This window comes from Pseudophryne corroboree, chromosome 4 (genome assembly GCF_028390025.1).
Source record: "Pseudophryne corroboree isolate aPseCor3 chromosome 4, aPseCor3.hap2, whole genome shotgun sequence".
NCBI classification, from domain to species: domain Eukaryota; kingdom Metazoa; phylum Chordata; class Amphibia; order Anura; family Myobatrachidae; genus Pseudophryne; species Pseudophryne corroboree.
The window spans coordinates 564,331,870-564,355,593 of NC_086447.1; the positions used below are offsets into that span (position 1 = coordinate 564,331,870).

The 23,724-nt window shown below is 47.1% G+C and overlaps 1 protein-coding gene across 6 annotated transcripts in view; it reads right to left on the reverse strand.

The window, feature by feature from the left end:
• The window catches only part of REPS1 (RALBP1 associated Eps domain containing 1), a 403,472-nt gene that overhangs the window by 68,772 nt on the left and 310,976 nt on the right, over positions 1–23,724 (reverse strand). For all 6 annotated transcript variants that reach the window (XM_063917447.1, XM_063917443.1, XM_063917442.1 and 3 more), the window contains one exon: positions 17,429–17,493. In XM_063917447.1, coding sequence (XP_063773517.1) covers positions 17,429–17,493 — 65 coding nt within the window. The remainder of the gene's footprint in view (positions 1–17,428; positions 17,494–23,724) is intronic.

A 23,724-nucleotide genomic window follows, 5' to 3' on the forward strand; every position in this document is an offset into this window, starting at 1 on the left:
CCCGGACGAGCGTACACAATAAGGAAGGATTTTGAATCCCGGGTAAGACTCATACCAGCCACACCAATCACACTGTACAACCTGTGATCTGAACCCAGTTAACAGTATGACAAAACGTAGGAGCCTCTGAACAGACGGCTCACAACAATAACAACCCGATTTTTTTGTAACAATAACTATGTACAAGTATTGCAGACAATCCGCACTTGGGATGGGCGCCCAGCATCCACTACGGACTACGAGAAATAGATTTATCGGTAAGTAAAATCTTATTTTCTCTGACGTCCTAGTGGATGCTGGGACTCCGTCAGGACCATGGGGATTATACCAAAGCTCCCAAACGGGCGGGAGAGTGCGGATGACTCTGCAGCACCGAATGAGAGAACTCCAGGTCCTCTTTAGCCAGGGTATCAAATTTGTAGAATTTTACAAACGTGTTCTCCCCCGACCACGTAGCTGCTCGGCAGAGTTGTAATGCCGAGACCCCTCGGGCAGCCGCCCAGGATGAGCCCACCTTCCTTGTGGAATGGGCCTTGACAGATTTAGGCTGTGGCAGGCCTGCCACAGAATGTGCAAGTTGAATTGTGCTACAAATCCAACGAGCAATCGTCTGCTTAGAAGCAGGAGCACCCAGCTTGTTGGGTGCATACAGTATAAACAGCGAGTCAGATTTTCTGACTCCGGCCGTCCTTGAAAAATATATTTTCAATGCCCTGACAACGTCCAGCAACTTGGAATCCTCCAAAATCGCTAGTAGCCCCAGGCACCACAATAGGTTGGTTCAGGTGAAACGCTGACACCACCTTAGGCAGAAACTGAGGACGCGTCCGCAGTTCTGCCCTGTCCGAATGGAAAATCAGATATGGGCTTTTATACGATAAAGCCGCCAATTCTGATACTCTCCTGGCTGAAACCAGGGCCAGTAGCATGGTTACTTTCCATGTAAGATATTTCAAATCCACCGATTTGAGTGGCTCAAACCAATGGGATTTGAGAAAATCCAAAACTACATTAAGGTCCCACGGAGCCACTGGGGGCACAACCGGGGGCTGTATATGTAGTACTCCTTTTACAAAAGTCTGGACTTCAGGAACTGAAGCCAATTTTTTCTGGAAGAAAATCGACAGGGCCGAAATTTGAACCTTAATGGACCCCAATTTGAGTCCCATAGACAATCCTGTTTGCAGGAAATGTAGGAATCGACCCAGTTGAAATTCCTCCGTGGTGGCCTTCCTGGCCTCACACCACGCAACATATTTTCTCCAAATGCGGTGATAATGTTGTGCAGTCACCTCCTTCCTGGCTTTTACCAGCGTAGGGATGACCTCTTCCGGAATGCCTTTTTCCCTTAGAATTCGGCGTTCAACCGCCATGCCGTTAAAAACAGCCGCGGTAAGTCTTGGAATAGACCCGGTCCCTGCTGAAGCAGGTCCCGTCTTAGGGGTAGAGGCCACGGATCTTCCGTGAGCATCTCCTGAAGTTCCGGGTACCAAGTTCTTCTTGGCCAATCCGGAGCCACGAGTATCGTTCTTACTCCCTTTTGCCGTATAATTCTCAGTACTTTTGGTATGAGAGGCAGAGGAGGAAACACCTACACTGACTGGTACACCCATGGTGTTACCAGAGCGTCCACAGCTATTGCCTGAGGGTCTCTTGACCTGGCGCAATACCTGTCCAGTTTTTTCTGCTGAGGAAGTCTGCTTCCCAGTTGTCCATTCCCGGAATGAACACTGCTGACAGTGCTATCACATGATTTTCCGCCCAGCGAAAAATCCTTGCAGTTTCTGCCATTGGCCTCCTGCTTCTTGTGCCGCCCTGTCTGCTTACGTGGGCGACTGCCGTGATGTTGTCCCACTGGATCAATACCGGCTGACCTTGAAGCAGAGGTCTTGCTAAGCTTAGAGCATTGTAAATTGCCCTTAGCTCCAGTTTTATGTGGAGAAAAGTCTCCAGACTTGATCACACTCCCTAGAAATTTTTTCCCTGTGTGACTGCTCCCCAGCCTCTCAGGCTGGCCTCCGTGGTCACCAGCATCCAATCCTGAATGCCGAATCTGCGGCCCTCTAGAAGATGAGCACTCTGTAACCACCACAGGAGAGACACCCTTGTAACCACCACAGGAGAGATAGGGTTATCCGCTGATGCATCTGAAGATGCAATCCGGACCATTTGTCCAGCAGATCCCACTGAAAAGTTCTTGCGTGGAATCTGCCGAATGGAATCGCTTCGTAATAAGCCACCATTTTTCCCAGGACTCTTGTGCAATGATGCACTGACACTTTTCCTGGTTTTCGGAGGTTCCTGACTAGCTCGGATAACTTCCTGGCTTTCTCCTCCGGGAGAAACACCTTTTTCTGGACTGTGTCCAGAATCATCCCTAGGAACAGCAGACGTGTCGTCGGCAAAGGCTGTGATTTTGGAATATTTAGAATCCACCCGTGCTGTCGTAGAACTACTTGAGATAGTGCTACTTCGACTTCCAACTGTTCTCTGGACCTTGCCCTTATCAGGAGATCGTCCAAGTAAGGGATATTTAAGACGCCTTTTCTTTTCCGGCCATTACTTTGGTAAAGACCCGGGGTGCCGTGGACAATCCAAACGGCAGCGTCTGAAACTGATAGTGACAGTTCCGTACCACGAACCTGAGGTACCCTTGGTGAGAAAGGCAATTTTGGACATGGATGTAAGCATCCCTGATGTCCAGGGACACCATATAGTCCCCTTCTTCCTAGTTCGCTATCACTGCTCTGAGTGACTCCATCTTGATTTGAACCTTTGTATGTAAGTGTTCAAAGATTTAGAATAGGTCTCACCGAGCCGTCTGGCTTCAGTACCACAATATAGTGTGGAATAATACCCCTTTCCTTGTTGTAGGAGGGGTACTTTGATTATCACCTGCTGGGAATACAGCTTGTGAATTGTTTCCAATACTGCCTTCCTGTCGGAGGAAGACGTTGGTAAAGCAGACATCAGGAGCCTGCGAGGGGAGACGTCTCGAATTTCCAATCAGTACCCCTGGGATACTACTTGTAGGATCCAGGGGTCCTGTACGGCCCCAGCGTCATGCTGAGGGCTTGGCAGAAGCGGTGAAGGGCTTCTGTTCCTGGGAATGGGCTGCCTGCTGCAGTCTTCTTCCCTTTCCTCTATCCCTGGGCAGATATGACTGGCCTTTTGCCCGCTTGCCCTTATGGGGACGAAAGGACTGAGGCTGAAAAGACAGTGTCTTTTTCTGCTGAGATGTAACTTGGGGTAAAAAAGGTGGATTTTCCAGCGTTGCCGTGGCCACCAGGTCCGATGGACCGACCCCAAATAACTCCTCTCCTTTATACGGCAATACTTCCATGTGCCGTTTGGAATCTGCATCACCTGACCACTGTCGTGTCCATAAACATCTTCTGGCAGATATGGACATCGCACTTACTCTTGATGCCAGAGTGCAAATATCCCTCTGTGCATCTCGCATATATAGAAATGCATCCTATAAATGCTCTATAGTAAATAAAATACTGTCCCTGTCAAGGGTATCAATATTTTCAGTCAGGGAATCCGACCAAGCCACCCCAGCGCTGCACATCCAGGCTGAGGCGATCGCTGGTCGCAGTATAACACCAGTATGTGTGTATATACTTTTTAGGATATTTTCCAGCCACCTATCAGCTGGCTCCTTGAGGGCGGCCCTATCTGGAGACGGTACCGCCACTTGTTTTGATAAGCGTGTGAGCGCCTTATCCACCCTGAGGGGTGTTTCCCAACGCGCCCTAACTTCTGGCGGGAAAGGGTATACCGCCAATAATTTTCTATCGGGGGAAACCCACGCATCATCACACACTTCGTTTAATTTATCTGATTCAGGAAAAACTATAGGTAGTTTTTTCACACCCCACATAATACCCTTTTTTGTGGTACTTGTAGTATCAGAAATATGTAACACCTCCTTCATTGCCCTTAACAATTAACGTGTGGCCCTAAAGGAAAATACGTTTGTTTCTTCACCGTCGACACTGGAGTCCGTGTCCGTGTCGGTGTCTGTGTCGACCGACTGAGGTAAAATGGGCGTTTTTATGCCCCTGACGGTGTTTGAGACGCCTGGACAGGTACTATTTTGTTTGCCGGCCGTCTCATGTCGTCAACCGACCTTGCAGCATGTTGACATTATCACGTAATTCCTTAAATAAGCCATCCATTCCGGTGTCGACTCCCTAGAGAGTGACATCACCATTACAGGCAATTGCTCCGCCTCCTCACCAACATCGTCCTCATACATGTCGACACACACGTACCGACACACAGCACACACACAGGGAATGCTCTGATAGAGGACAGGACCCCACTAGCCCTTTGGGGAGACAGAGGGAGAGTTTGCCAGCACACACCAAAACGCTATAATTATACAGGGACAACCTTCATATAAGTGTTTTTCCCTTATAGCATCTTAATATATATAATCATATCGCCAAATAAGTGCCCCCCCTCTCTGTTTTAACCCTGTTTCTGTAGTGCAGTGCAGGGGAGAGCTTGGGAGCCTTCCCACCAGCATTTCTGTGAGGGAAAATGGCGCTGTGTGCTGAGGAGAATAGGCCCCGCCCCCTTTTCGGCGGGCTTCTTCTCCCGTTTTTCTGAGACCTGGCAGGGGTTAAATACATCCATATAGCCCCAGGGACTATATGTGATGTATTTTTTAGCCAGAATAAGGTATTATCATTGCTGCCCAGGGCGCCCCCCCCAGCGCCCTGCACCCTCCGTGACCGCTGGTGTGAAGTGTGTGACAACAATGGCGCACAGCTGCAGTGCTGTGCGCTACCTTATGAAGACTGAAAAGTCTTCTGCCGCCGGTTTCTGGACCTCTTCACTTTTCGGCATCTGCAAGGGGGTCGGCGGCGCGGCTCCGGGACCGGACTCCATGGCTGGGCCTGTGTTCGATCCCTCTGGAGCTAATGGTGTCCAGTAGCCTAAGAAGCAAATCCATCATGCACGCAGGTGAGTTCACTTCTCTCCCCTAAGTCCCTCGTAGCAGTGAGCCTGTTGCCAGCAGGTCTCACTGAAAATAAAAAACCTAATAACTTTTTCTAAGCAGCTCTTTAGGAGAGCCACCTAGATTGCACCCTGCTCGGACGGGCACAAAAACCTAACTGAGGCTTGGAGGAGGGTCATAGGGGGAGGAGCCAGTGCACACCACCTGATCCTAAAGCTTTATTTTTGTGCCCTGTCTCCTGCGGAGCCGCTAATCCCCATGGTCCTGACGGAGTCCCAGCATCCACTAGGACGTCAGAGAAAGGGGGGTACTCACGGAGTGACAATCTAAGCAATCTGACTAGATTGCTTAGATTTTAAGCATGATCACTCCGTGTGTACCCCCCACAGCGATAGCGATGCGCAGCCCCGCGCATCGCTATCGCTGCTGCTAGATTGGCCTGGTCGCTGGTGCTAGATTGGCCAGGTCGCTCATTTCACCCGCTGGGTGAAATGAGACCCCCCCCCCCCCCCCCCCCCGTACGCTCAGCACACATCGCGCTGTGCTGAGCGGTGGGAGAGATGTGTGCTAAGCGGTTCACTCAACACACATCTCTCCCACATCGGCCCGTGAAAACGGGCCTTAAGTTTTCAGAAATCGCACTCACTATGTAGTCAGTGTAGATGGGAAGCAAAAGCCCAGGTCAGTAACTGGCACATTATCAGCCAGCACACAAATAACACACTGCATAAAAAGGTACCAACTTAAATCACTGTCTTCATATGCGCAAGAGCACAATTTTACATCTTGTTCCAATAATTGTATTACCGTATATACTCGAGTATAAGCCGACTTTTTCAGCACTTTTTTTTGTGCTGAAAAAATAAGATTTTACTTACCGATAAATCTATTTCTCGGAGTCCGTAGTGGATGCTGGGGTTCCTGAAAGGACCATGGGGAATAGCGGCTCCGCAGGAGACAGGGCACAAAAAGTAAAGCTTTCCGATCAGGTGGTGTGCACTGGCTCCTCCCCCTATGACCCTCCTCCAGACTCCAGTTAGGTACTGTGCCCGGACGAGCGTACACAATAAGGGAGGATTTTGAATCCCGGGTAAGACTCATACCAGCCACACCAATCACACCGTACAACTTGTGATCTAAACCCAGTTAACAGTATGATAACAGCGGAGCCTCTGAAAGATGGCTTCCTTTAACAATAACCCGAATTAGTTAACAATAACTATGTACAACTTATGCAGATAATCCGCACTTGGGATGGGCGCCCAGCATCCACTACGGACTCCGAGAAATAGATTTATCGGTAAGTAAAATCTTATTTTCTCTATCGTCCTAGTGGATGCTGGGGTTCCTGAAAGGACCATGGGGATTATACCAAAGCTCCCAAACGGGCGGGAGAGTGCGGATGACTCTGCAGCACCGAATGAGAGAACTCCAGGTCCTCCTTAGCCAGAGTATCAAATTTGTAAAATTTTACAAACGTGTTCTCCCCTGACCACGTAGCTGCTCGGCAAAGTTGTAATGCCGAGACCCCTCGGGCAGCCGCCCAAGATGAGCCCACCTTCCTTGTGGAGTGGGCCTTTACAGATTTAGGCTGTGGCAAGCCTGCCACAGAATGTGCAAGTTGGATTGTGCTACAGATCCAACGAGCAATCGTCTGCTTAGACGCAGGAGCACCCATCTTGTTGGGTGCATACAATATAAACAACGAGTCAGATTTTCTGACTCCAGCTGTCCTTGCAATATATATTTTTAATGCTCTGACAACGTCCAGTAACTTGGAGTCCTCCAAGTCACTTGTAGCCGCAGGCACTACAATAGGCTGGTTCAGATGAAATGCTGACACCACCTTAGGGAGAAAATGCGGACGAGTTCGCAGTTCTGCCCTGTCCGAATGGAAAATCAGATATGGGCTTTTGTAAGATAAAGCTGCCAATTCTGACACTCTCCTGGCAGAAGCCAGGGCTAGAAGCATGGTCACTTTCCATGTGAGATATTTCAAATCCACCTTTTTTAGTGGTTCAAACCAATGAGATTTTAGGAAGTCCAAAACCACATTTAGATCCCACGGTGCCACTGGAGGCACCACAGGAGGCTGTATATGCAGCACTCCCTTAACAAAGGATGAACCAAACCTGGCGCTGTGATTTACACAAATGTTTTGAAGCTGCTCTCTATAGGGCTATTGGTATATATGCCCCAAATATAAAGCACAAAAAAGAAAATCAAGAGAGCGCTAGTTCACATTTGATGTGGATATTTTATTTATATTAAATGAAAAAAAGTTATAAGAAAAATTTATTATTTCTCTAGCAATGTTTAAAACATTTCAACTTATTGCCGGCCGGCAGAAACACTCTCACCACATAAAAAATAATAATAATTCTAAAACAGGACAATTCCCTTTCTTAAAAAAGAACAATTTGCATGAATCCTAAAAATACAGCTATTTATATAGTAATCAGTGAATGCTTCACAATTTTTCTCACAGATTGTATATGTATTAATTTTAACCATGGATGTAATACTAGTCACATATTTTAAGCAAAGTCTCTCCAGAGAATTGAAACCTGTATTCAGTTGCTTTTTGAAATCTTGCTACAATGTAACAGTCCACGTATCAAAATTGTGAAGGAATGCTGAAGATATTCCTGGGTATGTTTATGAAACAATGAAACAACATTCAAATGAGCTATAATGATTAGTGGCAATTGCTTTCACTGGTAATTATTTGCTCTTAGATGAATATGCTCGTTAAGCCAATATACTTTCACAGATGTTTGAGCCAGTTATCCGTAGCCTGTACTAAATATATAGAATGAATGTTTTGTCATGCAAAAATGTCTCCGAAGCAATCACCGTGCGTGTGATAGTGCTCCCGGCTGATTGACTCACCGATCACCTGTTAGCTGTGGGACTTAAATTTCTCATCTATCCACGGCAGCAGACAGTTCGTCCTCCCGGCTTTTGATGGTAATATCTTGTACCTTTAGCCTTATCCGGAGTCCGTGAATTCAAGCTGGTGGTAGTTTTCCCTTCTCAGGTGGTGTCGGTTTACACCGATCAGGCTGGTGTGAGTTCCTCCGTATGGATTCCTCCGCTATCTGTGCGGGCAATGATAGACAGACGCGTTTCTCCGCCTACTCCTCAGTATCGGCGGCTTCCTCAGTGTCATACCTTTTTGATCACTTACTCTTTGTTCTCTATACTTAATGAGTAATTGCATGAGATGCCGGGAACAATTATCTAGCGTGGTATTCCACTCATCAGTGAAGGTCTTGTCCTCCTTGAAGGTGGATTCCTTCAGGATTCTAAGTCCTCTAGGGATGAGTCCCCCATCTAGATATTTTTGTAAGGATACCTGATCCCACCAGTGTTTGGTTTCAGATATACATAAATTCTCTAATTTGTTATATAGCCCATGCATCTCTGCAACTGCTCCAGTACCTTCATCTGCATTTATAATTTTGTTACCTTTCAGATAGAGATCCCTCCTCTCAAGTCTGTTTGTAATGCACATTAATTGAGCCATATTGTCTAAAAAACAATTAACCTCCAAAATAGTTGTGTGTGTCCTCTATATATATCAAAAACAATTAAATTACTATTTTTCCTCCACTATAAATCACAGCTGCCTGGATACCAATACTAGAAAGACCAAAGAATGAACCAAACCTGGCGCTGTGATTTACACAAATGTTTTGAAGCTGCTCTCTATAGGGCTATTGGTATATATGCCCCAAATATAAAGCACAAAAAAGAAAATCAAGAGAGCGCTAGTTCACATTTGATGTGGATATTTTATTTATATTAAATGAAAAAAAGTTATAAGAAAAATTTATTATTTCTCTAGCAATGTTTAAAACATTTCAACTTATTGCCGGCCGGCAGAAACACTCTCACCACATAAAAAATAATAATAATTCTAAAACAGGACAATTCCCTTTCTTAAAAAAGAACAATTTGCATGAATCCTAAAAATACAGCTATTTATATAGTAATCAGTGAATGCTTCACAATTTTTCTCACAGATTGTATATGTATTAATTTTAACCATGGATGTAATACTAGTCACATATTTTAAGCAAAGTCTCTCCAGAGAATTGAAACCTGTATTCAGTTGCTTTTTGAAATCTTGCTACAATGTAACAGTCCACGTATCAAAATTGTGAAGGAATGCTGAAGATATTCCTGGGTATGTTTATGAAACAATGAAACAACATTCAAATGAGCTATAATGATTAGTGGCAATTGCTTTCACTGGTAATTATTTGCTCTTAGATGAATATGCTCGTTAAGCCAATATACTTTCACAGATGTTTGAGCCAGTTATCCGTAGCCTGTACTAAATATATAGAATGAATGTTTTGTCATGCAAAAATGTCTCCGAAGCAATCACCGTGCGTGTGATAGTGCTCCCGGCTGATTGACTCACCGATCACCTGTTAGCTGTGGGACTTAAATTTCTCATCTATCCACGGCAGCAGACAGTTCGTCCTCCCGGCTTTTGATGGTAATATCTTGTACCTTTAGCCTTATCCGGAGTCCGTGAATTCAAGCTGGTGGTAGTTTTCCCTTCTCAGGTGGTGTCGGTTTACACCGATCAGGCTGGTGTGAGTTCCTCCGTATGGATTCCTCCGCTATCTGTGCGGGCAATGATAGACAGACGCGTTTCTCCGCCTACTCCTCAGTATCGGCGGCTTCCTCAGTGTCATACTCAGTATGACACTGAGGAAGCCGCCGATACTGAGGAGTAGGCGGAGAAACGCGTCTGTCTATCATTGCCCGCACAGATAGCGGAGGAATCCATACGGAGGAACTCACACCAGCCTGATCGGTGTAAACCGACACCACCTGAGAAGGGAAAACTACCACCAGCTTGAATTCACGGACTCCGGATAAGGCTAAAGGTACAAGATATTACCATCAAAAGCCGGGAGGACGAACTGTCTGCTGCCGTGGATAGATGAGAAATTTAAGTCCCACAGCTAACAGGTGATCGGTGAGTCAATCAGCCGGGAGCACTATCACACGCACGGTGATTGCTTCGGAGACATTTTTGCATGACAAAACATTCATTCTATATATTTAGTACAGGCTACGGATAACTGGCTCAAACATCTGTGAAAGTATATTGGCTTAACGAGCATATTCATCTAAGAGCAAATAATTACCAGTGAAAGCAATTGCCACTAATCATTATAGCTCATTTGAATGTTGTTTCATTGTTTCATAAACATACCCAGGAATATCTTCAGCATTCCTTCACAATTTTGATACGTGGACTGTTACATTGTAGCAAGATTTCAAAAAGCAACTGAATACAGGTTTCAATTCTCTGGAGAGACTTTGCTTAAAATATGTGACTAGTATTACATCCATGGTTAAAATTAATACATATACAATCTGTGAGAAAAATTGTGAAGCATTCACTGATTACTATATAAATAGCTGTATTTTTAGGATTCATGCAAATTGTTCTTTTTTAAGAAAGGGAATTGTCCTGTTTTAGAATTATTATTATTTTTTATGTGGTGAGAGTGTTTCTGCCGGCCGGCAATAAGTTGAAATGTTTTAAACATTGCTAGAGAAATAATAAATTTTTCTTATAACTTTTTTTCATTTAATATAAATAAAATATCCACATCAAATGTGAACTAGCGCTCTCTTGATTTTCTTTTTTGTCCCTTAACAAAGGTCTGGACTTCAGGGACTGAAGCCAATTCTTTTTGAAAGAAAATCGACAGGGCCGAAATTTGAACCTTAATAGATCCCAATTTGAGACCCATTGACAATCCTGATTGCAGGAAATGTAGGAATCGACCCAGTTGAAATTCCTCCGTCGGAGCACTCCGATCTTCGCACCACGCAACATATTTTCGCCAAATTCGGTGATAATGTTGCACGGTTACTTCCTTCCTTGCTTTAATCAAAGTAGGAATGACTTCTTCCGGCATGCCTCTTTCCTTTAGGATCCGGCGTTCAACCGCCATGCCGTCAAACGCAGCCGCGGTAAGTCTTGAAACAGACAGGGACCCTGCTGAAGCAAGTCCCTCCTTAGAGGTAGAGGCCACGGATCTTCCGTGATCATCTCTTGAAGTTCCGGGTACCAAGTCCTCCTTGGCCAATCCGGAACCACTAGTATCGTTCTTACGCCTCTTTGCCGTATAATTCTCAATACTTTTGGTATGAGAGGCAGAGGAGGAAACACATACACCGACTGGTACACCCAAGGCGTTACCAGCGCGTCCACAGCTATTGCCTGCGGATCTCTTGACCTGGCGCAATACCTGTCCAGTTTTTTGTTGAGGCGAGACGCCATCATGTCCACCATTGGTCTTTCCCAACGGGTTACCAACATGTGGAAGACTTCTGGATGAAGTCCCCACTCTCCCGGGTGAAGATCGTGTCTGCTGAGGAAGTCTGCTTCCCAGTTGTCCACTCCCGGGATGAACACTGCTGACAGTGCTATCACATGATTCTCTGCCCAGCGAAGAATCCTTGCAGCTTCTGCCATTGCCCTCCTGCTTCTTGTGCCGCCCTGTCTGTTCACATGGGCGACTGCCGTGATGTTGTCCGACTGGATCAATACCGGTTTTCCCTGAAGCAGAGGTTCTGCCTGGTTTAGAGCATTGTATATTGCTCTTAGTTCCAGAATGTTTATGTGAAGAGACGTTTCCAGGCTCGTCCATACTCCCTGGAAGTTTCTTCCTTGTGTGACTGCTCCCCAGCCTCTCAGGCTGGCGTCCGTGGTCACCAGGATCCAATCCTGTATGCCGAATCTGCGGCCCTCCAATAGATGAGCACTCTGCAACCACCACAGAAGAGACACCCTTGTCCTTGGAGACAGGGTTATCCGTAGGTGCATCTGAAGATGCGACCCTGACCATTTGTCCAACAGATCCCTTTGGAAAATTCTTGCGTGGAATCTGCCGAATGGAATCGCTTCGTAAGAAGCCACCATTTTTCCCAGGACTCTTGTGCATTGATGTACAGACACCTTTCCTGGTTTTAGGAGGTTCCTGACAAGCTCGGATAACTCCTTGGCTTTTTCCTCCGGGAGAAAAACCTTTTTCTGAACCGTGTCCAGAATCATCCCTAGGAACAGCAGACGAGTTGTCGGCATTAACTGGGATTTTGGAATATTCAGAATCCACCCGTGCTGTTTTAGCACTTCTTGAGACAGTGCTAATCCCATCTCTAGCTGTTCTCTGGACCTCGCCCTTATTAGGAGATCGTCCAAGTATGGGATAATTAATACGCCTTTTCTTCGAAGAAGAATCATCATCTCGGCCATTACCTTTGTAAAGATCCGAGGTGCCGTGGACAATCCGAACGGCAGCGTCTGAAACTGATAGTGACAGTTTTGTACAACGAACCTGAGGTACCCCTGGTGTGAGGGGTAAATTGGAACGTGGAGATACGCATCCTTGATGTCCAAGGATACCATAAAGTTCCCCTCTTCCAGGTTCGCTATCACTGCTCTGAGTGACTCCATTTTGAACTTGAACTTCTTTATGTACAGGTTCAAGGACTTCAGATTTAGAATAGGCCTTACCGAGCCATCCGGCTTCGGTACCACAAAAAGAGTGGAATAATACCCCTTCCCTTGTTGCAGAAGAGGTACCTTGACTATCACCTGCTGAGAGTACAGCTTGTGAATGGCTTCCAACACCGTCTCCCTTTCGGAGGGGGACGTTGGTAAAGCAGACCTCAGGAAACGGCGAGGTGGATCTGTCTCTAATTCCAACCTGTATCCCTGAGATATTATCTGCAGGATCCAGGGATCTACTTGCGAGTGAGCCCACTGCGCGCTGTAATTTTTGAGACGACCGCCCACCGTCCCCGAGTCCGCTTGAGAAGCCCCAGCGTCATGCTGAGGCTTTTGTAGAAGCCGGGGAGGGCTTCTGATCCTGGGAAGGAGCTGCGTGTTGCTGTCTCTTCCCTCGACCTTTGCCTCGTGGCAAATATGAATAGCCCTTTGCTCTCTTATTTTTAAAGGAACGAAAGGGCTGCGGTTGAAAAGTCGGTGCCTTTTTCTGTTGGGGAGTGACTTGAGGTAGAAAGGTGGATTTCCCGGCTGTAGCCGTGGCCACCAAATCTGATAGACCGACTCCAAATAACTCCTCCCCCTTATACGGCAAAACTTCCATATGCCGTTTTGAATCCGCATCGCCTGTCCACTGTCGCGTCCATAAAGCTCTTCTGGCCGAAATGGACATAGCACTTACCCGTGATGCCAGTGTGCATATATCCCTCTGTGCATCACGCATATAAAGAAATGCATCCTTTATTTGTTCTAACGACAGTAGAATATTGTCCCTGTCCAGGGTATCAATATTTTCAATCAGGGATTCTGACCAAACTACCCCCGCACTGCCCATCCAGGCAGTTGCTACAGCTGGTCGTAGTATAACACCTGCATGTGTGTATATACTTTTTTGGATATTTTCCATCCTCCTATCTGATGGATCTTTAAGTGCGGCCGTCTCAGGAGAGGGTAACGCCACTTGTTTAGATAAGCGTGTTAGCGCCTTGTCCACCCTAGGAGGTGTTTCCCAGCGCTCCCTAACCTCTGGCGGGAAAGGGTATAATGCCAATAATTTCTTTGAAATTATCAGCTTTTTATCAGGGGCAACCCACGCTTCATTACACACGTCATTTAGTTCTTCTGATTCAGGAAAAACTATAGGTAGTTTTTTCATACCCCACATAATACCCTGTTTAGTGGTACCTGTAGTATCAGCTAAATGTAACGCCTCCTTCATTGCCAAAATCATATAACGTGTGGCCCTACTGGAAAATACGGTTGATTCGTCACCGTCACCACTGGAGTCATCGCCTGTGTCTGGGTCTGTGTCGACCGACTGAGGCAAAGGGCGTTTCACAGCCCCTGACGGTGTTTGAGTCGCCTGGACAGGCACTAATTGATTGTCCGGCCGTCTCATGTCGTCAAACGACTGCTTTAGCGTGTTGACACTATCCCGTAGTTCCATAAATAAAGGCATCCATTCTGGTGTCGACCCCCTAGGAGGTGACATCCCCATATTTGGCAATTGCTCCGCCTCCACACCAATATCGTCCTCATACATGTCGACACACACGTACCGACACACAGCAGACACACAGGGAATGCTCCTAATGAAGACAGGACCCACTAGCCCTTTGGGGAGACAGAGGGAGAGTTTGCCAGCACACACCAAAAGCGCTATATATATATCAGGGATAGCCTTATAATAAGTGCTCCCCTATAGCTGCTTTGTTATATAAAAATATCGCCATAAATTTGCCCCCCCTCTCTGTTTTACCCTGTTTCTGTAGTGCAGTGCAGGGGAGAGACCTGGGAGCCGTCCTGACCAGCGGAGCTGTGAGAGGAAATGGCGCCGTGTGCTGAGGAGATAGGCCCCGCCCCTTTTCCGGCGGGCTCGTCTCCCGCTATTTTGAGAAATCAGGCAGGGGTTAAATATCTCCATATAGCCTCTAGGGCTATATGTGAGGTATTTTTAGCCTTTATAGGTACTCATTTTGCCTCCCAGGGCGCCCCCCTCCCAGCGCCCTGCACCCTCAGTGACTGCCGTGTGAAGTGTGCTGAGAGGAAAATGGCGCACAGCTGCAGTGCTGTGCGCTACCTTTAGAAGACTGCAGGAGTCTTCAGCCGCCGATTCTGGACCTCTTCTGTCTTCAGCATCTGCAAGGGGGCCGGCGGCGCGGCTCCGGTGACCATCCAGGCTGTACCTGTGATCGTCCCTCTGGAGCTTGATGTCCAGTAGCCAAGAAGCCAATCCATCCTGCACGCAGGTGAGTTGACTCCTTCTCCCCTCAGTCCCTCGCTGCAGTGATCCTGTTGCCAGCAGGAATCACTGTAACATAAAAAACCTAGCTAAACTTTCTCTAAGCAGCTCTTTAGGAGAGCCACCTAGATTGCACCCTTCTCGGCCGGGCACAAAAATCTAACTGGAGTCTGGAGGAGGGTCATAGGGGGAGGAGCCAGTGCACACCACCTGATCGGAAAGCTTTACTTTTTGTGCCCTGTCTCCTGCGGAGCCGCTATTCCCCATGGTCCTTTCAGGAACCCCAGCATCCACTAGGACGATAGAGAAAGCCACCTCGGCTTATACTCGAGTCAGTGCAGGCAGAGGCAGAGCAGTGTGAAGGAGGGACATGGAGCGCACAGCGCGCGGCGCTCCTGTGTCCCTCCTGCATCTCCGGCGGCAGCAGCGGCGGTTCTATTACAGGAAATACCCGTTCGTGACCTCTGATCACGAACCGGCACTTCCTATAATAGACCCGCCGCGGCCGCCGAAGATGCAGGAGGGACACAGGAGAGCCGCGCACGCTGTGTGCTTCGTGTCCCTCCAGAAGACAGCGCGGGATCGACGGAGGGGTAAGTAACAACACTGTGGGGCATACCTGGCACTTGGGGAGGGAACGTATCTGGCAGCACTGTGGGGGCATATCTGGCAGCACTGTGGGGGCATAACTGGCAGCACTGTGGGGGCATAACTGGCAGCACTGTGGGGGCATATCTGGCAGCACTGTGGGGGCATATCTGGCAGCACTGTGGGGGCATATCTGGCAGCACTGTGGGGGCATATCTGGCAGCACTGTGGGGGCATATCTGGCAGCACTGTGGGGGCATATCTGGCAGCACTGTGGGGGCATAACTGGCAGCACTGTGGGGGCATAACTGGCAGCACTGTGGGGGCATAACTGGCAGCACTGTGGGGGCATATCTGGCAGCACTGTGGGGGCATAACTGGCAGCACTGTGGGGGCATAACTGGCAGCACTGTGGGGGCATATCTGGCAGCACTGTGGGGGCATATCTGGCAGCACTGTGGGGGCATATCTGGCAGCACTGTGGGGGCATATCTGGCAGCACTGTGGGGGCATATCTGGCAGCACTGTGGGGGCATAACTGGCAGCACTGTGGGGGCATAACTGGCAGCACTGTGGGGGCATAACTGGCAGCACTGTGGGGGCATATCTGGCAGCACTGTGGGGGCATAACTGGCAGCACTGTGGGGGCATAACTGGCAGCACTGTGGGAGCATATCTGGCAGCACTGTGGGGGCATATCTGGCACTATGAGGGCATATCTGGCACTGAGGGCTGTGTACGGCTAGAGCTGCATTTCCCACCCTAGGCTTATACTCGAGTCAATAAGTTTTCCCAGGTTTTTGTGGTAGAATTAGGTGCCTCGGCTTATATTCGGGTCGACTTATACTCGAGTATATACGGTAATACAGATAGAATTTAAGCTTTACTTAGACTTTAGTATTAAATGTTAATTCTGTGGTTTCCTTTTTTTTTTTTTTTTTATTCCAGCATGATGAGTACAATGTAAGCTGCAAGCAATTAATGTGCAAGAAAACTGGAACCATTAAAACCCAAGGCAAGCTTTAGAGGCAGATTCAATTCCCAGCAGGAAAATAAAAAACCCTCATGCGTACGGTTTTTCCTACAGTCACATTCAACTGCAGCACTGAAAATGGGACATCTTCTTGCACGCACCTCCAGATCAAGTGTGAATCTTCCTCCAGCATCAGGATCTGGCCGCCTGCAGCAACGGTGAGTATGAAGCATGTGAGTGTGCATGAGTGTGTGTATAAAAAAGAAAGCGAGCGAATGTGCGTGTGATGTCATCCCCCTCCTCCAAGCATCCTTTGGGCCTCACAGCAATCACTGGGACTCCCAGCAGCCCTCTCCCCAGTGGGAAGATGTATGGGAGACAATTGGGAGCAGCAGAGACCAAAGGAGAGGAATCTTTACTGCAGTGTTTTCAGCGATGAATAAGACAAACAAGTCATTTACTAGTTAATTGGTGCTCTTTCGTTCCCAGTGACATGAAACATTGGTAGCATAATAAAAAAGAACTCTACCAGCAATAGAATGGACAGAAACTGAAACACGCAGTACTGTGCGGCTATACAGCACCAGTGAGTGAGTGTGTGAGAAAAGGACTTGTGGTTACACACATCAACAGACTAAAGCTCACAACCATGATGCAAATGTAATAGCGTCCGAATTTGCTGGAGGTGCAGGATTCTGGCAGATCTGAGTTTTTTTAAAGCAGAAATCATGTACAAGATTTTGGTAAATGATAGCCGCTTTAAAAAACAAAACAACAAAAAAAAAAAAAACTCACAAATCGTTTGGCACCTCCGGCAGACTTGGATCCCGTTACATATGCTACCATGTGTATGTTCCCGATGTGCAGTACACAACATCAAGGTAATTATTTACTGTAATATGTAATATTTCTGGGAAAATTGTAGCACGTCATTCTCCCTGAATCATAATGCACAGACGCAAGTTGCCCTATATTTAGAAGTTTATTTAACAGATCTTTAGAATACACACCTACAAACTTGGTTAGTACATTGTAGTGATACGTAACATTAGTTCAGAACTTAAACACACAATACTACATTGGTTCTGCACTATCACGTGACTATACCTGTGTAGGTAGTGGGCGAGGAGGAACAGCAGGAGGGTGCGTAACAGATGCGGCTTGTGGCTGTCCTGTTATCAAAAAGATACAACACTTACTGGTTTGCACATATCAGTTTCAGGATGGCAATTACGTAAAACTGAATTTAATGTTGTGTAATCTAAGTTCAGTTACAGAAAGGGGACTAGGAATTTGGCGCTAGCATTACAAAGGAAATAAATTATCTCGACACTGCAACCATGTTCAGGGCATGCTACTCAAAGCACAGGCTTATGCTGTTTCAGTACAGAGTACAAAATAAGAGAAAACTACTATTACACTACAGATAATGAAAGTGTCAGAGAACATAAGCCAGTGGCAACCAAACTTTTTTGAATCATGGCGCCCTAGAGTATCTTTTTTTTCTTCACAGCACCCCTAGGCCAAAAGTTTCTTTAAAAAAAAAATATATGACCACATATTTTATGATTGGAAGCCATAACCACTGGTTTTCTCTATTACATTGATCATAAATATGGTGATTTATGGTAGACTTACCATAGTTAAATCTCTTTCTGTGAGGTGCACTGGATTCCACAGGGAATACATCGGGGTGTAGAGCTGGATCTTGATCCGAGACACCAACAGGCTAAAGCTTGGACTGTTCCCAGGATGCACTGCACCGCCTCCTCTATAATCCCGCCTCCGGGCACTGGCGCTCAGTTTAGTTAATCAGTCCAATGCAGTAGCAGGTAAAAGACGACAGATGTTAGTCACATAGAACCACATTCTCACAACAGGAGAAGGGACCAGCGGCTAATGCCATACAAACCCAAAGAAGCTAAGTGCGTCAGGGTGGGCGCCCTGTGGAATCCACTGTACAAATGGAGCCAAGCTTATTTTGGCTTCTCTGCTGCGCCTAGGCACTCCATGGTTTATTAGCATACGGCCTTCATCTATTGTTCTCAGCTGCAATACAATACAGAGAGAACAAAACATCAGGGGATTAAGTCATTACAGCAGGGGATTACCTCTGAGTGCCCTGGCTCAATTATTCCTATTAAAGGCCAAGATAAAGATGGCTCCATCTGTACCTCGCAGAAAGAGATTAAACTATGGTAAATCTACCATAAATCTCCTTTTCTGCAGCGGGGTACACTGGGATTCCACGGGGAATACATTGGGGATGTCCTAAAGAAGTTCCTCATGGGGGGGGGAGACGACGCACCGCAGCGGGCACAAGAACCCGGTGTCTAAAGGAAGCATCCTGTGAGGTGGAAGTATCAAAGGCATAGAACCTTATGAGCATGTTCACAGAGGACCACGTAGCCGCCTTGCACAATTGTTCAGCGGACGTGCCACGGCGGGCCGCCCAAGAAGGTCCAACAGACCAAGTAGAATGGGCTTAGATAGCAGCAGGAGCTGGGAGTCCAGCCTGCGCATAAGCTTGTGCAATCACCATTCTAATCCATCTGGCCAAGGTTTGCTTATTCGCAGGCCAGCCACGTTTGTGAAAACCAAAAAGAACAAAAAGGGGATCTGACCTCCGGATAGAGGCAGTCCTCTCCACATAGCTACAGAGAGCCCGTACCACATCCAAAGAACAATCTTTGGAAGACAAACTAGACGAGAAGAAATAAAAGCCGGAACCACAATCTCTTGGTTAAGATGGAAAGAAGATAACACTTTAGGTAGATAACTGGGGCAAGTTTGAAGAACTGCCCGGTCATGGTGAAAAATCAAAAAGGGTGGACAACAGGACAAAGAGCTTAAGTCTGACACCCTCCTAGCAGAGGCAATAAGCCAGCAGAAACACGACCTTAAGCGTAAGGCACTTAAGGGTCCAGAGACTCAAGATGTTCAAATAGAGACTCTTGCAGGGCATTTAAGACAACAGACAGATCCCATGGAGACACAGGAGGGATATAGGGAGGCTGAATCCGAATAACACCCTGAGTGAAAGTATGAACATCAGGAATAGAAGCAATTTTTCTTTGAAACCACACCGACAAGGCAGATATATGAATCCTGAGGGAGGTCAGATGAAGGCCTAAATCTAGGCCTTGTTGCAGAAAAGCCAAAAGCCTGGAAGTTCTGAAGGAATAGGCATCATAATTCTTAGCCGCACACCATGTGAAGTAAGAGTTCCAGACCCTGTAATAAATCCATGCAGAAGCCGGTTTGCGGGCCTTCAGCATAGTTTGACTAACCACCTCGGAGAATCCTTTGGCTCTAAGGAGTGAAGCTTCAAAAGCCACGCTGTCAAAGCCAGTCTGGCCAGGTCCGGGTAGACAACGGCCCTGAACGAGGTGGTCTGGGCGTTGAGGAAGTAAAAGAGGACGCTCTATAAACAGACCTTGTAGGTCTGAGAACCAATGCTGTCTGGGCCACGCTGGAGTGACTAGAAGTAGTATTCCTCTTTCTTGCTTGAAATTCCGTAATGCCCTGGGCAGGAGTGACACTGGAGAGAACACGTATGGCAGCCGAAAGTTAGATGGAATTGCCAGTGCGTCCACGAATGCGCGCTTGAGGATCCCTCGTCCGTGATCCGAAGACCGGAACCTTGTGATTTGTGTCGAGACACCATCAGGTCTAGATCTGGTAGGCCCCACTTGCCCACTAGGAGTTGAAAGACTTCTGGATGAAGACTCCACTCTCCTGCGTGAATGTCCCAACTACTGAGGAAATCTGCTTCCTAGTTGAGGACTCTGGGAATGAACACTGCCGATATTGCTGGCAGATGGCGATTTTTGACACTTCCAACATTGCCCTGTGGCTTCGAGTGCCGCCTTGACGATTTATGTACGCCACCATGGTGGCGTTGTCTGGCTGTACTCGAACGGGTCTGTACTGTACCAAAGGCAAGGCCAGTGTCAACGCATTGAACACTGCCAGCAATTCCAGAATGTTTATCGGGAGGAGAGATTCCTCCCTGGTCAACCGACTAGCGTCTGTTGTCAGGAGGACCCAGTTGAAGATCCAGAAGGGATGGAACCTGCTCAACTGTTGTTCCTGTAGCCACCAGCTCTGTGGAGTCAAATAGATCATTTGAGACCTGATCCGATTGGGGCAGGCCGTCCCTCTTGGAAAGGATTAACCTCTGCAGAGGATGGGAATGAAATTGAGCGTACTCTACCATGTCGAAAGCCGACACCATGAAGCCTAGTACTTGCATTGCCGAGTGTATCGACACTCTTGGGCAAGAGAGGAAGTATCTGTTCCTTTCCTGAAGCTTCAGGACTTTCTCTGGAGACAGGAACAATCTCTGGCTGTGTGGGTCCAGCAGTGTCCCGAGGTGCACCATGCTCCGAGCAGGGACCAGTGAGGACTTTTTCCAGTTGATGAGCCACACGTGGTCTTGTAGGAATTGGACCTTGGGAGTTCGCCAGGATCAGCAAGTCGTCCAGATACGGCAGGATCCTGATTCCCTGACGGCGGAGAAGGGCCGTCAACACAGGCATGACCTTGGTGAAAATCCGAGTACCCGTGGACAGTCCAAATGGCAGAGCCTGGAACTGATGATGGAGGTTGCCAATAGCAAACCGCATATATTGTTGATGCGAGACAGCAATAGGTATATGCGGGTGAGCATCCTGTATGTCCAGGGATACCATATATAGTCTTCGGGATCCATGGCCAGTACAATAGAGCGCAGAGTTTCCATACGGAATTTGGACACGCTCACAAATTTGTTCGATGCTTTGGAGGTTGAGTATAGGCTAGAAGGACCCATTTGGCTTCGGAACTAAAAACAGGGTCGAATAATATCCCCTGCATCTCTGGGACGGAGGTACCAGCACTACCACTCCTGTGTCCAGGAGGGATTGCACAACCAAGTGTAGAACTTGCGCTTCGACGGATCCGAAGGGATAACCGTCGAGCAGAACTGGCGAGGGGGACATCTCTTGAAAGAGATTGCGTACCCGTGAGAGACAGCTTCCCGCACCCAGGTGTCCGAAGTGATCTGTAACTAGGCCTTAACGAACTGCAGACGTCGGCCTCCCACCATGGGGTTCCCCAGGGGGAGGCCCGCCCCGTCATGAAGCAGGCTTGACTTGTTTGGAAGCAGGCTGATGGGCGGCCCAGGATTGTTTAGGTTTAGGGCTTAGTGGATTTGGAAGTACAAGCCTGTCTCGGGTACACCTGACCCTTTGCCTTCCATGGAGGTCGAAAGGAACAAAAAGTGGTGCACTTTGCTTCGGTGCAGAAGGATTAGTACTTGGGAGAAACGCAGTCTTAGCAGTTGCCAAGTCAGTCACAATCTTATTCAGATCCTCCCCAAAAGGATGTCTCCCTTAAAAGGGAGCTCCTCCAAGGTCTTTTTGGAGTCTAGGTCCACCTTCCAGGACCTCAACCACAGAATTCGGCGAGCCAGTATAGACGTAGTAGACGCCTTGGCTGCCATTACACATGCCTCAGAGGCCGTCTCCTAAATATAGCGGGAGACTGTGGTAATATAAGACAGATATTGTCTGGCAGTGTCAGAAATATCATGAGGTAGCTCATCCTCAATTGCCTGAACCCATGCATCAATTCCTTTCGCGGCCTAGGAGGCTGCTATAGTGGGTCTATGTACAGCACCGTTAAGAGAGTAAATAGACTTCAGGCATCCCTCCACACGCTTATCTGTCGGTTCCTTCAGTGAGGTGACAGGCAGAGTAGATGACACCACTAGACGGGCGACATGAGAGTCCACCGGCGGTGGAGTTTCCCAATTGCTACTAAACTCCGCAGGAATAGGAAAACGAGCTAGTATCTTTTTAGACCGGGAAAATTTCTTTCCTGGAGATGTCCAGGATTCCTGACGTATGTCAATTAAATGGTCAGAATGTGGCAAGACTACTTTAATAACCTTCTGACGTTTGAACTTATCAGGTTTCTTAGACGCTGTAGTGGGATCGATCACATCATCAATTTGGAGAATCAGTTTAATAGCCTCCACTTGGCCAGGAACAACAACCTGGGTTGTAGATTCCTCATCAGAAGCGACTGTATCAGTGTCTGACGGATCGGTATATTCCCCATCCGCATTAGAAGAATTATCCGAAATATTAGTGGATTGTGAGGAAGAAATGGCCCGTTTAGATGACAGCTTGACACCAGAGGGGCGTGGGGTAGACGTTTGTGTAACCAAACATTGATTTAATTATTGTAACTGGGTATGACAGTGTGTCTGCCCAGGGCGGATTAACTACAGGGACAATGGGGGTAATTCCAAGTTGATCGCAGCAGGAATTTGGTTAGCAGTTGGGCAAAACCATGTGCACTGCAGGGGAGGCAGATACAACATGTGCAGAGAGAGTTAGATTTGGGTGTGGTGTGTTCAATCTGCAATCTAAATTGCAGTGTAAAAATAAAGCAGCCAGTATTTACCCTGCACAGAAACAAAATAACCCACCCAAATCTAACTCTCTCTGCACATGTTATATCTGCCTCCCCTGCAGTGCACATGGTTTTGCCCAACTGCTAAAAAAATTCCTGCTGCGATCAACTTGGAATTACCCCCAATATGTGGCTACAATGGCACAGGAAGTCCCACAGGGAGCGTAAGACGCGTCACAAGCGTATTCAGCATACTTGATAACGCTGCCCAAGGTGGGTCCGGATTGGCCACAGGCTGGCTGGGAGATCTATGGCACCCAGTGAACCATCAGCTAAAACTTCCCCCTCAGGTAAATCCTTGGTGCCAGCACTGCATGTTGCAGTAGCGTCCTTGGATTTTCCGCCCTGTGTGGCAAACATTATAGGGAATGTAGCCTTAGAGCGTAACAGTACAATATAGCCAGACAAACAATACCTGCAAGTAACCCCCTGATTTATGTGACAGTAAATACAGGGCACAAACAGAGGATTAAAGCAGGAGGTGGTGACTGAAATACACAGGAAAAAAAAAAACATACAATATATACTGTGTAGCTAGATAGATAGAGATAGATATAGAGATAGATATAGAGATAAATATATATATATATATATAGAGAGATAAATAAAGAGATAAATATATATATATATATATATATATATAGATATATAGAGAGAGAGAGAGAGAGAGAGAGAGAGAAAGAAAGAGGGAACATTGGGATTCCCAAGAGGTGTCTTGATAAAAGGGATCCGTCCCTGAAACGTCGACCTATCCAGCGGTGTGTCGTCTTTTTCTTTCTGAGTGCCTCCATTGGTTCTATGTCTGCATGCTCTGCGAGAGGTTGTAAACCAGAACAAGCTGATTGAAGTTGAACAGTGAGTGCCAGACATATGGTATTTATATATATATATATATATATATATATATATATATATATATATATATATATATATATATATGA